The following is a 15,229-nucleotide window of genomic DNA, read 5'->3' as shown; positions in this document are numbered from 1 at the left end:
TGTTGAATTCATGAACATGAATAGGTTCTATGTGTGATTTTTACTGAAACTTCACCTGCAATCTGTTATGGTCTAAGAAGCATTGATCCCTGATGCTATCTTTCACAATTTTTTGAAATCATATTACCTCACTCATGCTTGAAAATTATGTCCCTAGTAATTATTAATTTATTTTGTATGTGTTGGTTGGCTTAACATTAATCATAATAAATTTATTTGATATTTATATGTGTGTCACTAGTATAGTACTTCTAAACTTTCATTTTGTCAGCTTTCATTAACTGGCCAATTTATCACATGGAGGTACTTATCGTCTAAATTTTCTTTCAAATTTTTCAAGAATTATGTGCAATCTATAATAAAGTTTGAATCCTGAGAATGTTATATCTAGAACGCATCAAATCGAGAATTAATACTGGAACAATTATGTTGTCTTATCTTCTCAAATGGAATTAATTTTGCCTTGACTCTTTCTAAATTTACTTTTGATTTTATTTCTAAACTCTTGACTTCAGAGATGGGCATTCTGAGATATCACTTCTGAACTCTTTTTTTCTATATATGTGACATCTTTATGTTTACTTATAATTTATATTTTTTTTAGTTTTAAATAAGTTTTGAAGTAAGAGTATATGCATACACAGAATAGTTAAAATGAAATTAAAACAGAGATCATAAACCGTATAGTAGAAATTAGAAATTCTTCAGTTGGAAACCAGAATGAGATAGTTTCTGAAATGTACACCATGAGTTTTCCCTTTTGATTTCACCATGTTTTCTTTTTTCGTTTTTTTTTTAAGATTTTTTTTTCTGATGTGGACCATTTTAAAGTCTTTACTGAATTTGTTACAATATTGCTTCTGTTTTATGTTTTGGTTTTTGGCTTCGAGGCATGTGGGATCTTAACTCCCTGACCAGGGATTGAACCCACACCCCCTGCACTGGAAGGCGAAGTCTTAGCCACTGGACTGCCAGAGAAATCCCATGAGTTTTCTGATAAACAAGGAAAAGAACAAAAACATTTTCATTTCTCCAGTTTAATAGGAGAGACAAGTGTCATCAAAGTTTTAGATACCAGAATGGCTCTGTTTTCTGTGGCTAGAAATTCCTTCCTCAGACTCTTCATCTCCCCCTTCATTTATTTACCAGTTTGCATATTGTCTCTTTTCTTAAAACCTTGTATTATATACTCAGTAAAGAATTACCTTTTCCCTGAATGATACACTGAAAATTATAAAAGTATAGCTATCACTCTAATTGGATGCCTATCACTCGAGAGACAAGTAACAGACACTGAATTATCTCTCATCCACACAATCATCCTGAAAGATTCATGCTATTTTACCCTCTTTACAGGTGATGAAACTGAGACCAAAAAAAGCTGAGAAATTTGCACGAGGTCAAATAGCTAATTAGGATAGAATTCTTGATCTGTATTCCAACAGCACTTTGTAATGGGAGGATCTCCTCATGTAGAATATTCCTTTAAAAAAAAAAAGTTTCCATAGTTGTAGAATAGCTGTGTAAGCTTTATTCACTGTTCCTCAAAAAGAGAAAATATATGAAACCTATTGACATTTGAATATTACTGTGCTTTCTTGCAGCCTGTGAACTCATGAATCAAGGCATCTTGGCCCTGGTCAGCTCCATTGGCTGCACATCAGCTGGGTCCCTCCAGTCTCTGGCAGATGCCATGCACATCCCCCACCTCTTCATTCAGCGCTCAACAGCTGGGACCCCAAGGAGTGGCTGTGGAGTCACCCGGAGCAACAGGAATGATGACTACACTCTCTCTGTTAGGCCACCTGTCTACTTAAATGACGTTATCCTGAGAGTGGTCACAGAATATGCCTGGCAGAAGCTAATTATATTCTATGATAGTGAATATGGTGAGTGTTTGTTGCTGGTATGAGTTTTGTAAGCTGGTATTTGCATGGCAGGTAACTTCGGTTAAAATCTTGAAATATCGAAGGAGCTTACTTATTATTATTTGTGGTTTTCATGTCCTGTCACATTCTTCTTACAAATCTAGCGGCAACAACAGAAAACTTTGTTAACACCTCAAGTTCAATCTTTTGTACATATCTCGGTCTTTCAAATAATGGGAAGTCATAAAAACAATACTGTCTTTCTCCTCTTTCAGAAAGATTTATATCTCTATCTAATAAGAAAAAATCATTTTGGACAGATCCTGGAACACTTAAAAAATTGCCCATTTCTATTTTTTGGTTCAAAAAAAAATCTGAAGTATCTTGCCTACACCCTCGTTGTAGACTTTAGTATCTACTTAGTACTTAACTCTTTGAAGGTCACTGAAATTGTATCACTTTATATTTATCCTGGCATATTGTCTACAAAATGAAATCTCACACAAATACTGAGTAGTATAAAAATACTTATTTTATTTAACTTTCTAAAGTAGAACAAAGCGTTTTACCTAAATTTGCCATACTTTGAGAAGACACTTTCTCTCAATATATTTACCTAGTTACATTAAGAAAACTAAGCAAAAATAATATTATTTTTGTATAAGTATTTTTTCCTGAATGAATCTACCTGCTTTCTAGCTGACTGATCCCAGAGATTTTCAAATATAGTTTATCTCTTTTTTGTCATTAGGAAGATAGGAAATGGAGTAGAGATCTATATGTTCAAATGAGAGGAAATAAAGATTCTGATAAAGAACATATATTTTGAAACGTGTTTCCTTAGAGATTTGCCTTAAGAAGGAGTCTTAGAAAAAAATTTCTATTCAGTATGGATGGGCCTAGTTTTTACATTTTTATTTTAAAAAGTTAAGAAGATTTACAGTGCAACTTATTTTTCTTGCAAATAAATATTTAAAAATGAGTTCTCTTGTCCTAATCTACTCAGCATTTTGAACTATATTAGAGAACAGTTACACAAGAGTGGGCCAGAAAGTGGCATCAATAGAACTGAGCACAAACAGGTTGGCAGAAATCTGGGAAGCAGCAAATAAGAGCTCTTGTGGACTCCCAGGGAGGGAGAGCGAGTGACAGTTACATTAGCCCTAAATATTCAAAGGTCACATGGGGTTTTGGAGGCTGAGTTCCATTAAACTTGATGGGTAGGCTTCAGACAAAAGTCTGTGGCACTCTCTAAAAGCACAGTCCTTTGTCCCCAGGACGGAAATCTTTAGTTTGTTGCTTAATTCATATTATTTAGGGGTCACAGAACAAAGACCAAGAGACTGAAATGAATAAAATAAACAAAAAGGAAATAAAAATAATTGGCTCATCAGTAAAAGTAAAGATGGAACACAAATCTGATAGTCACTGATAGGATTATTTAGTGAATATAGTAAACTCTAGCTCTGGAATCAACATACTGAGTATGCCTTTGTCAGTTTTTTCTAGTCAGATTATCTATGGTTTTTATAACCATAATGGTATTCTTATGACTTCTGCTCAACATACTTTGAAATAATGAATTTTTAAACACTACATCTTTCTTTAAAGGGAGAAAACACGTTTTAGTTAGTCCTATCAAGATAGTCTTGTAAAATAAAGAACAGAAAAGTAACTTTTGATGATGTTTTTACAACATTAAAATGAGAACTTTACTCTTTGGTTATAAATGTCCATGAGGAAAGAAAATTCCTTGTTAGCTTGTTTCCAAGTCCTACATGGATTACAGTTAGGAAATTCTTGTAGGAGAAGACATTTTAATTACTGATGAAGTAAAGATTTTTTAATGTACACCAAATTCATAGTCACACACTCATTTTACATACATTTGAAATTCCTCATTCTCTTTTGTTTTCCTTTGACTAAATAAGATGCTATAATCACAGTATTTGTATCCTCTGCTAGAAGCAGTGTTTGTTTTAGGAATAATGAAAAACATTTTCCTTTACTCTGATGATAAACTTGACTTTAATTTATTATTTAATTTAATAATTCATGAAAAAGTACCCTGCTTGTACTTTTTAAATTATTTCCAGTAATACTCTTGTTCAATGAAAGAAAATTTTCCTTTGATACTTACAATAAATCTTGATAGTAAATAAAGAACTGGGCTAGAGTCCAAAATAAACATCAAGCTATTCAAATACCTTGTGCCTTGAAGAGGGCTACATGTATTTACATATCCATTCATCAATGTCCTCATTTTAAGTTCAAACATCAGAATTATACTTGACTTTTATCTTGGTTATCAGGAATTACTTTCATTAAGGAATGGATTAAGCATCATCCATGGATGGAATCAGGCAGCCTGCTGGAGCCAAATGTTATTGAAGATGTATTTTGCTTAGAAAAATGTACTTAAAGAAAAAGATTTGGCTTCTTATCCAGTTTATTAGAGAAACACTTATTTCCAAAGCAGTTAATTATGATTAAGAGCACAGTGTAAAAGTCTACTTTAAATTCCTTAACAAAGAAAATTCAAGTCTTTGATTCTAAGTAAATGGATAAAAAGAGGGGAGAAAAATGAAACTTTATTTGAATGGACTGATTCAAGACATTTTTTAAAAGGCTTGAAAAGAGGAAGTGTTGAACTTTTAAAAATATGTCATTCAGGAAACGTTCATAGCTCACTTGCTTAGTGCAGATACAAAACATGAGATTAAAAGTTTTACAGAATGTAGTCTTTACTTTTAAGAAGCTTACAATTAACGAAAGAGAAATATTTATATGACTCTCTTAATAGAGAAAATAGTGTGTTGTGTCATGAATGATGCAAACTGAGTGCTAGTGGTGTGCAATGAAGAAAGTGTTTAATTTAGGCAGCAGTGATCAAAGAAGGCTTCACGGGTGGACTTTGATCTTGATTATTGCCTCTCAGAATCCTGCCTAACTTTAAGTGTGTGAGAGACGGCCATTCCAATAGACAGTGTGAGCAAGTCTTGCAGCAATAAAAATATTTAAAAAATAGTATCTCTGATCATTTTCATTCAGGCAGTAGAATAAATATTTTACATTGTATCATTGAATTTTCTCAACAGCTATGTGAGGTAGGTAATATTCACAGTTTTACAAATAGGAATACAGAAACAACTGATGGGTAACTTGTTCACAAAACATAGCTAAGAAGCATCAAAACTGAGATTTAAAGTCTGATCAGAGCCTATCTATACTCCTAACCATGTATAATGAGTATAAAGAGGTTGCAGTGCGCTATCACCCAAGAATATAGCAAGGGATAATCTTACAGAGACCATGTATTGTATCCAAGCTCTGTTCTAAATGCTTTACATGTATCATCTCATTTAATCCTCACAGCAGCTCTGTAAAGTAGATGATGGTGATGATGCTGGAGATGGCCATGATTATACCACAAATGAAAAAAGCTAAAGTAGTAAGAGGTCAGGTGACTCAAAAGTAAGTCCAAGAAGCCTGAATTCAAACACTAATAGTCTCCCCCATAGTCCCTGCTCTCAACAACTGGACTCTTTTGATACAATAGAAAAAGCATGAGTAATTTCTGACACTGAAAATTTTTTAAAAGTTTACAAATGACATGTATAGAATCATTTTTGTTAAAGAGAGATAATGTCTGACTCTAAGCCTGCAGATCTTCAACATGTTAACATCATTCAAGGAAAAATACTGTATGTCAACTTGGATGGTTTGGTTATCGTTAGAAACGTGGAAACAGGGCAGTCACTGACTCAAAGTAGGCTGACCCCTCAGCAGAAATAGCCGCTTGCCTATGCAATATATGTTCTCCCTTCTAAACTGAGAGAGCAATAGTTCCAGTTGAAAAACTATATTCCCTAGTATTGCTTACAGCTGGGGGTTGTAATATGATACTGTCAAGAACTGTGAAGGGTCTGAGATTTTACCCTACTTGCAAGCTAGCGAGTTAGCCTGCCTCAATTTCATAGATGCTGGCAGAAAACACTACACTCCTGAATTAGAGAGAGAGATCTTTAATACTCAGGGCGCAGCAAGCAGCGTGAGCCTTGTATTAATTAAAATTTTCTGCTCATAAAAGACACCATTAAGAAAATAAATAGGCAAACTACAACCTGGGGAATAAATTCCAATACCTATATCTGAAAAACTTAGGTAAATACATAGGCTATATAAAGAGCTCAGAGAATTAAACAAAACTCCAGCAAAGCAACAAGAGACCAATAAAAGTACACAATTGAAAGTACGCAAAAAGTTTGTGCAGACAATTCATATAAGAAGATATATAAATGACCAATAAACACAAGAAGAAGTGCTGAACATAGTCCACAGGTGTGTGCAAATTAAAACTAGATACTGGGGAGTTCCCTGGTGGCCTAGTGGTTAGGCTTTCAGGCTTTCGCTGCTGTGGCCTGTGTTCAACCCCTGGTCAGGAAACTGAGATCCTGCAAGCGGAGTGGTGTGGCAAAAACAAAACAAAAAAACAAAAACAAACAACGAGGTATTAATCGGTACCCACTAGACTGGCTAAAGTCCAATACTACACGTAGACAAGAATGTAGCAAACTGAAACTCTCCTACCTTGTGGCTGGATGTAAAAATGTACAACCAGTATGGAAAGCTCTTTGGCAGTTCGTTAGAAATTTACTTATGCATCTACCACGTGACTTACTCATTTCACTCCCAGGTATTTACCAAGATAAATGAGAATATATATCCTCACAAAATCTTATGTAAGAATGCTAGTATTGGCATTATTCATTATGTCCAAAACTGGAAACAACCCAAATGCCCATCATTTTGAAAATGGTTCAAGGAATTGTGGCATGTCCCTACAATGGAATACTATTAAGCAATAAGAAGAAATGAACCACTGAAATACTCAACAACAAAATTTTGAGTGAAATAATCCTGAAAGAAAAGAAGGACATGCTGTATTATTCCTTTTATATGAAGTCCAGTAACATACAAAACTAATCTTGGTGATCCAAATCAGAAAGTGGTTGCATCTCTGGACCAGGAGTGGACTGTCTGGAAAAGGACACAAGAGAAACTTCTGTGGTAACAGAAATATTCAGTATCTCATTTTGAGTGGTAGTTATAGTGGAACACTATAAATGTTCTTTAAAGTACACATGTAAGGTCTCTTTATTTTATTGTAGGTAAATTATATCTCAATAAAAATTGAGAAGACAGAACAACCTGTTAGATATCTGAAAAGTAAAAAGAAGTAAAGAGAAAGAAAAAAAGGAAAAAATCAATTTGCCTATCAGAATTGTAAACTAAGTATCATCATTGAATCATGATCACTTAGTGATTATTGAGTCATAGACAAAAGGTTAGAATTGAGTGTAGTGTACGCTTAGAACCCAAATTTGGTAGTAGATCAGAATTACTAGAAGAGATTTTTAATCATCATCCTACCTCAGCTCTGTCATAGACCCCTGGAATCAGAATTTTTGCAAGGTAGGCCCTAGCAACATACATATTTTAACACCCCCCGGTGTTTCTGATAAGGCCAGCTTTGTTCCTAGATAAGGCATTTGGAAACAAGAGATTTCAGCAGATATCTCCTTCAACATCTTTGATTGGTAGCATTGTTTCCCCTGACAGAATCCTCCAAGCAAGAGAGAACTCACTGTACTCTGAAGGAGCCTGTCTCATATAAGGATACCAGACATTTCTAATTGGCAGAAAGCTCTTCTCTATATGAAACTTAAAATATATTGGGCAAAATGATCTATTTCTAGAATAATATAAAATAAGTAATGCTTTTGCTTGTAACCATTTATCAATAAGTAAAGAAATGATTACATCCCATGAAGTCACTTAGTCTTCTACTGCCTAAGAATTTACCATTTTCAACCCGATACGTATGCTTCTTAGATAATCCACCTTTCTAAATGCCTTTATCCCTATCTATTTTACTTTTTCAGTATTTCTGTATACAATCTGACACATTTATTGGTTACACAGTACATCTCATGCTATCTTATTGCCTTAGAGAGGTGAGACCTTTACCTCTTTTTAGCAAAACAAAAGCCACTTGTATCTTATTGTGTTTTCTCATAATTTATGCCTTTTAAAAATTTTATGTTAAATCTTTATCATATTACTCATTATATTGCCCTACCCTTCCAGTTTCGCATCATCCTCAATTTGCTTAGCCTGCTGTTTGTGCTTTCAACCAAGTCTCTGAGAGGAAGTTTGGTCAAGTAGGTGGAATACAATATCCAGGAAGCCTCATTAGAAGCAGCTGATAGTAGTCAAGGCAGGCTCACTATCAGAGAGGTCTAAGCAAGGAATTAGTTGAACGTAACAGCCAGCAACTAGATTCCAGAATCAAGGCGTCTTGGAACTGACAATATACAGAAGCCAGAAAGTTATAGAAGTGGGTGATCTTTAAAATAGAATAAAAACATATAGATTGCTTTAATGGGAGGTTTCTATTCTGAGAATATTGAAAGAAAAGTTGAATTTCAGGGATGGATGGGCTGAATAGAACTGATTTACAAGAGTGACATAAGCAGAAAAGTTGATGTGCATTTCACCTAAAGAGCTATTGGGGTTATTTAATTTCCTTTGCCTAAACAAATATTGGTTCCACAGCTTAATATTGGAATGAACCTATTTGTAGATTTATTCTATGGGTGCAGTTATGGAGCCTGGAGGGGTAATTTGATGATAGGGATCTAAGCAGCTTGTAACAGTAATGACATAGAGACAAGAACTAATTGAAAGTAGTCAAATATACCCTCTTACCATAGCCTCACCTCTACTTCAGTTCATGTATGTGCTTCATTCTCAAGCTAGACAGATGGCATTGGTGACTTCAAGCATATTCTTACAGATTATTATACTAGAAAAAGGCCCTTTCCCTTCTTTGTCCATACATCAATATCAGACATATGGCTATTTATCCACATATAAAATCTCAGGCTCTCTTTGGGTCCTGTGCTTATTCTGGAACCAAATAATTTGTTCAGGGGCATGGTGGGCTCTCTGGCACCAGCCTGAGTTACATGATGACCCTCTGGGTGAAGGGTAGGCATACGTGGACACATGTGCTTTCCTTGTCAGCTCGAAAGAAACTTTGCTTATAAGAAAAAAATATGGATTAGATTATTTTAATCTTATTAATTTAATTTTTAAATTTAATGTTATTAAATTATAATTTAGATGTTTAAAATTATAAATATTTGTCTCTATAATTCACCATTTTAAACTGCTTTTAAAATATACTCTTCATTAGTTCAATTTGTTTGTTTTTGTTTGCTTTGGTCAGTTTAGACTTATTTTATGTTCTTAGCCTTTCTGACATTTTTCTTAAGATTTCAGAATAGTCTTTTCTATTTTACACTAAGACTTTTGGCCATATGTAAATATCAACTATAATTTGTTAAACTAGGTATTTCTGAAAATCAGAGACCTAAACATACATAACAGGTTTTGATAGAATATCTTAGCATGGAAAAGACTAAATGAAAATGTATTTCTCTTTATGTACAGAAATATTTACTTTTTGACATCCATATGCATGAAAACAAAGAAATAAATTCAAATTTAAGGATTAATGAATGGATTATATATGGAATCCATTGCATTCTGCAAGCACTGATTTAATGATCCCAAATTAAGTGTCAGTACATAGTTGAATGACCTGAAGTACTTAAGCACTACCCTTCAGTACATCACCCTTTCCTTACAATTAAATTGTCATATGGTAGAACTCTTTGAAATGAATATTGGATGGACATCAGCATGAATGCATTCCTAGGAATCACAGTATTTATTCCATGCAGACTTGATGTAGGTTTAACAAAATGGACACATTCCTCTTGATTTATTGCAAATGTTTATAATTACCCTGAGGGTGTTTTTAAATGTCTGATGACTATAATATTATTAACTGTCTCTCTAGACAGTCTTAAAGTGATTTATTCCTCATTTGGCTACTTTCCAGCTTTCAGTTATCTCATTCACTTCAATGTACATCAGTAAGCATATAATTAATCCAAGCATCTTATAGAACTATTTTGTTTTCATTAGTATATATTATGTCAGTAGGTAAAAATGCTATATTCTACTATTTTGGATTTGTTCATCAGTAAAATATTCTAAAAATATTGATTAGCATTACTGTAAAAATGACTTTCATGATGTAACATTATGATCTAATGTTAAAATCACAAGTTCTTATCAAATAGAAAATCTCAGTGGATCCCTATTGCTGGCCTGTGTCACCTTAAAATCTCATACAGCACATTATTATTATTATTTTCTAAATACATCACAAATGACAAGGAAATAATTAACGACTCAAATCCCTTTAGAAGTAAGGGTTTTTCTGAACAAAAATTTTTAAATCACTCCATGGTTAAAAGCCTTTTTTCCCCTGAGGAAACAAGGCAATTGTAGATTATGCTTTGCCATTCATATGTTGGGAAAGTCCATTCAACTTCATGATGTATCTCATGTGTCCAGTAGTGTGATGTATTTCTTTTTATCTAAAAAAAATTCACAAGATTCTAAATATTAATTTAAAGCTTAGCATTCTGTCATAATTTCAGAAACACCAAGATTGACTGAATGAAGTACTGAGGTCTCCTGCTAAGTGAGGTTTTCAATGCATTAAGTGATCAAAAATGATTAAATGTGCCTAATCTACTCAAATGAGGGAGAGAGATGAGTAGAAGGAAAAAAAAATAATCAGACCTACAAAGCCTCAGTGACAAATCTTTTTTCCTACCAAATTCAGCATTTTAAAAGTGTCATTCAAATACAATGATCAGACTGAGAATTACTGTTTGATGTATTCCAGAGAATGCCACTAAATTTAAGTTGCAACGACAGTTTGGAAAATGAGTAGTATTGTAAGATTCTTCTATCTATAATAGGGTCTATGTTATCACCATATGTGTAGATAACAAGCTCATTGAGGGCAGGGATTGTTTTGCTCATGCTTGGCACATAGTAAGCAGAGACTAGATTCCAAAGAGATCTATTTAGATGCTGACTACTGATTTAGAATGAACAGTAAAATATCACATTTCTGGTTTGGGGTCTGTTTAGAAACGTGGTTATGCATTAGATCCTAATATCGCCTAGGAGTTTTCTACCTTAATCTAATTACATTATAAGCCATTTTCAGTAGAGATATTAAATTTAGTCTTACATTAGTGATCATAATAAAGTCATTATTCTACACAATTTAATAAAACGAATCATTGTGTTTCAATCAGCCATTACCTCTTGGAGAGCAGTTGCAGGAAGTTGGTCTAACTAGGTAACAAAAATCAGATATCACAAAAATTGATGGTTGCTAGAATATCAATTTATAAAGGTAGTACCTAGATCAACTTTTAGTCCTTATTGTGATTTTTGTCTGTTTGTTTTCCATTTTTCCATAGAAAAAGAGAACAGAAGAAAATTAAGAACAAGTGGGACAATTGACTGGGTTAATAAAGTCTTGATAATGAAAATGCACATTGCATAGAAATTTGCAGTTTACAAACTGCTTTAATATTTCACACCCCTTATTTCCTTTTATTAGAATAACCCAGTAATTAGGTGATATAATTTTCTTTTTGCATTGATAAAGTGTGATTAGCTGTTTTCCTAAGCTTCCATTCCTTTGTTACATTTCTTTCATTGGCATTAATCACATTAAAACAATTAGTTGTTTAAATTGTTATTCCCTCCACTAAACTGGATGCACTTCAAGAACAGAAACTGTGCCTTTACCTTCATTCCCAAACTACCAGATGTTTATCAAAAGACTATGTATTAGTCAATACCCTTTCTCTTGTGAGTGACAGAAGCTCATTTCAAACTAGGTAAGCAAAAAAAGAAAAAATGGTTTTTCGATTGACTCATGTAGTTGGGAAGTCTAAGAAATAGCTACCTGGCCTTTGTTTCACTTCACTCGTTGGCTGCATTCTCAGCTTCTCACTAGACACACTGGCTCTCTCAATTCCAAAACTGCATCATTACAACTTGTGATACAAAAGAATGACCATTTCTTTTTCATTATCCATATATCAAATTTCAGTCTTTCTTTGAATCCTGTGACTATCTGTGAACTAATTACTTAGGCCAAAGATATGGAGAACTCACATTTAACTGTCCTGGGACACATGACCATCCGGTAATGAATATAGAAGGTTGTGCACATGTAGAACACAGAGATGGGTCCAGGTTTGTTTCTTAAATGAAAAATGAGGTTTTGTTATTTGAATAAAGGAGAAAAAATACTGGGAAGGTAAAAACGACAGACATCACCTATGAAATTGATTCTAAGTTCACACGGCTATGTGGGTAGCAAAGTAAGGATCCAAACCTGGTTTTCTGACATCAAGTGTAGTATGTTTTCCCCTAGATAAAAAGTTGTTTTAAAAAAGAAAGATGCCCCCAATAATAAAAATAAAATAATTTTAAAAATTAAAAAAATAAAGATGAGATATTGACTAGAAATGACTTATAAGACTTTTCATGTCAAATTACCCTGAAAATCAAAACAACCACCTTTGACTCTATAAATATAAGGAAAATTTCCAGTGCATTCTGTCTTGTGCCACCCAAATTCCCTCAGCTGAAGAAAGCCATGGACCAAAGTCTATGCAGGATTATAAAACCCCTCCTTCCACCAGCCCTAACTTGGGATAACACTTCCAGAGCTCTGTGCAGTCCTCTGTTGAGATATGCATCACAGCTCCCTCTCTGCTGACCCTTGTTCCCTTCCCTTTGTTGCACAAGTGTTATTTCTTAGAGTATTCCTTAATAAACTTCCTATTCTCCAGTCTCTAACTTAGACTCCACTTCCCTGGGAACCCAATCTACTACAGTTTACGATATTTTTATTGGGCCTGGAAGACAGCTAGAGTTAGTCTAAATAATAGCTGAAAGTACTTAAAGGTTATCAAGGAAGGTATTTATAAGTTTCTTAATATTTTTATTTTAAATGTTTCTCTATTTAAATAAGATGTAATACACACTACTAGTTAACATGTTGAGTATCTATACCTTCTTATATAGAATGGATAGAAAAACAACCATTACGGGCAGTGACTATACTACTTCAGGTTTTCCAATAACGCCCTTAAGGGAAGCAAACAGATTAGACCATGATCTAGGCAGTGTGCAGAATGTTTTGGGTATGTACATTTACTGGGGAGAAAAGGGATCCATAATCTTCATGATTTTCTCAGAGGACACTGTGACAGAAAGAAGGTTAAGAAATTGGAGGCTTGGTTCCCAAACTGATCTCTTAAAAATTACTAGGTGCTAAAATCTCTGGGTCTTATCATGAGAATTTCTGATTCCATAGGAATGGGATGAGGCTAAGAAATCTTCCTTTTGGACAAGTCCTCCAAATGATTCTAAAATAAAATTCAGTAGACAATAATTTGAAAAATGCCAGCCTAAGGACTAAACTATACTTCTCTATTAGTTTTCTATTGCTGGTATAATGAGTGACCACAAATTTAGAGGCTTAAACAGTACAAATTATTACTTTACAATTCTGTAAATCAGAAGTCTGACATGGGATTGCAGTGGGCTAAAATCAAGAAGTAAGCAAGGCTGTGTTCCTTTCTGAAGGTTCTTGGGGAGAACCCATTTTCTTGCCTTTTCTAGGGACCGTCCACATTTCTTCATTCAAGGTCTCCTTCTTTCATCCACAAAGCCAGCAATAGTCATCTCTGAAGTTTCCCAAAAGGCTCAGCACATTCTTCAGTAATCAGCTCTCCCTTCGACTCTCCTCTTGTGCCTCCCTCTTTGAAGTTTAAGGACGCTGTGATTACACTAGTCCCACCAAATTAATAGGAGATGTCTCCCTGTCTTAAGGTCAAGCGATTGACAACCTTAATGTCCTCTGGAGCATTAATTCCTCTCTGCTTTGTAACCCTAACCTATTCATAAACTCCAGGGATTAGGACTTGGGCACCTTTGGGAGGTCGTATTCTGCTACCACAAGTTCCTTTATAGAGCCCAGGGGAAAAAAGACTTCTGCTTTTTGTCCTAATCTTGTGTTTAATAACTTAGTTAATGAGTTAACTTGCTGTTATTATAATTATCTGGTCAGTAGAATTCATAATCACTGGGAACAACTGAAACTTCTGTTTAACTTTCTGTTACCAATGAGTAACATCTAGTAACACCCACAGGCCTGGAAGCTTTATGATGTCAGGCATCACCTCTTATCTTTTTACTTTCTGTAACCTGTGGCATTTTACTCATTTTTTCCAACTAACAGTTAAGCAGGTAATGTAGCTGAATAATTGTGATAGTTGATCAGACTCATGAACTGACAAAGCCAAAGATCCACTCTCTCTTTTAATGACTTTTCCACAGTGCAGCTAATAGCATGATTCAGATCCTTTTCACATCAGACTTACAATTGCTGTATATCATGAGTGTTTGGTGTTATTCACAAATAAGCAAAACTATTATTGTTTATTTAACTCCTGCATTCCAAGAGTCTAAAACATTATACTTGCTATTTTGGGTAACTGTCCATCAGTAAATTTTAGGCAATTCTGTCCTATTGGTGGGGGGAGGAGTGGGTGGACCCTTAACAGGCAATTGTGCACTGTTGTTAACAATAATAGCACCTACCATGTGTTAGACTCTACAATGGATTTCCCAGGCAGACACACACACCATCACCCTCACTAATTAATCTTGCAAGACATCTATAAGATAAATATTTCTTCATTTGTAGATCAGAAAAATTTTCAAAAACTTTATAATCACTTACCTAGGCAGTGATAACCAGAACTGCAGACTAAGGAAGCAAAGACATAATAGCAATCTTTTATTACATCACTTTTCTGGCCAAGTAACAATACATATAGTACTTAATTTCTGGTCAAATATAAAAGCTAAAAAAGTCATGCTGTTTTAAATGAAGGGAAAATCACTTACAAGCTCAATTTGAATGATCACATAGCCCATCATCTACTTAGTCAGATCCTCTACTTAAAACTTTCAAGAGATTAAAACTGTATTTAGGATAAAATCGAAACCTCTTTCTGTGTCTCACCAGGATCCACATGATCTGAAGTTTCTCCACACAGCTTCACCTAACTCTGCCCTCCCCCTGGCTAGCTGGACTACAGCCACACAGAAATCTTTAGGTACTTCAAACACAAGCTCTTCACTGCCTCGGGGCATCTTCCCTAGCTGTTGTCCTCTCATCCTGTCCCCTTGCCTGGGCAATGTTTTCTCATCCTTTAGATCACACTTTAAATGCCAGTTTTCCAGAGGAGACCTCCTTGAGTATTCTAACTAAAATAGGTCCTTCTTCCCACCTTTGTTTCCTTTCCAGCACGTAGTGTGAATTGTTACTTTGT

General features: G+C 34.5%; 1 protein-coding gene across 3 annotated transcripts in view; it reads left to right on the top strand.

Moving 5' to 3' along the window:
* The window catches only part of GRID2 (glutamate ionotropic receptor delta type subunit 2), a 1,388,195-nt gene that overhangs the window by 706,133 nt on the left and 666,833 nt on the right, over window positions 1-15,229 (top strand). For all 3 annotated transcript variants that reach the window (XM_067736951.1, XM_067736950.1, XM_067736949.1), the window contains exon 3: window positions 1,605-1,889. In XM_067736951.1, the coding sequence (XP_067593052.1) occupies window positions 1,605-1,889 (285 nt within the window). The remainder of the gene's footprint in view (window positions 1-1,604; window positions 1,890-15,229) is intronic.

Source organism: Pseudorca crassidens, chromosome 4, assembly GCF_039906515.1.
Source record: "Pseudorca crassidens isolate mPseCra1 chromosome 4, mPseCra1.hap1, whole genome shotgun sequence".
NCBI lineage: Eukaryota > Metazoa > Chordata > Mammalia > Artiodactyla > Delphinidae > Pseudorca > Pseudorca crassidens.
This window is presented reverse-complemented; position numbering and strand designations above follow the sequence as displayed.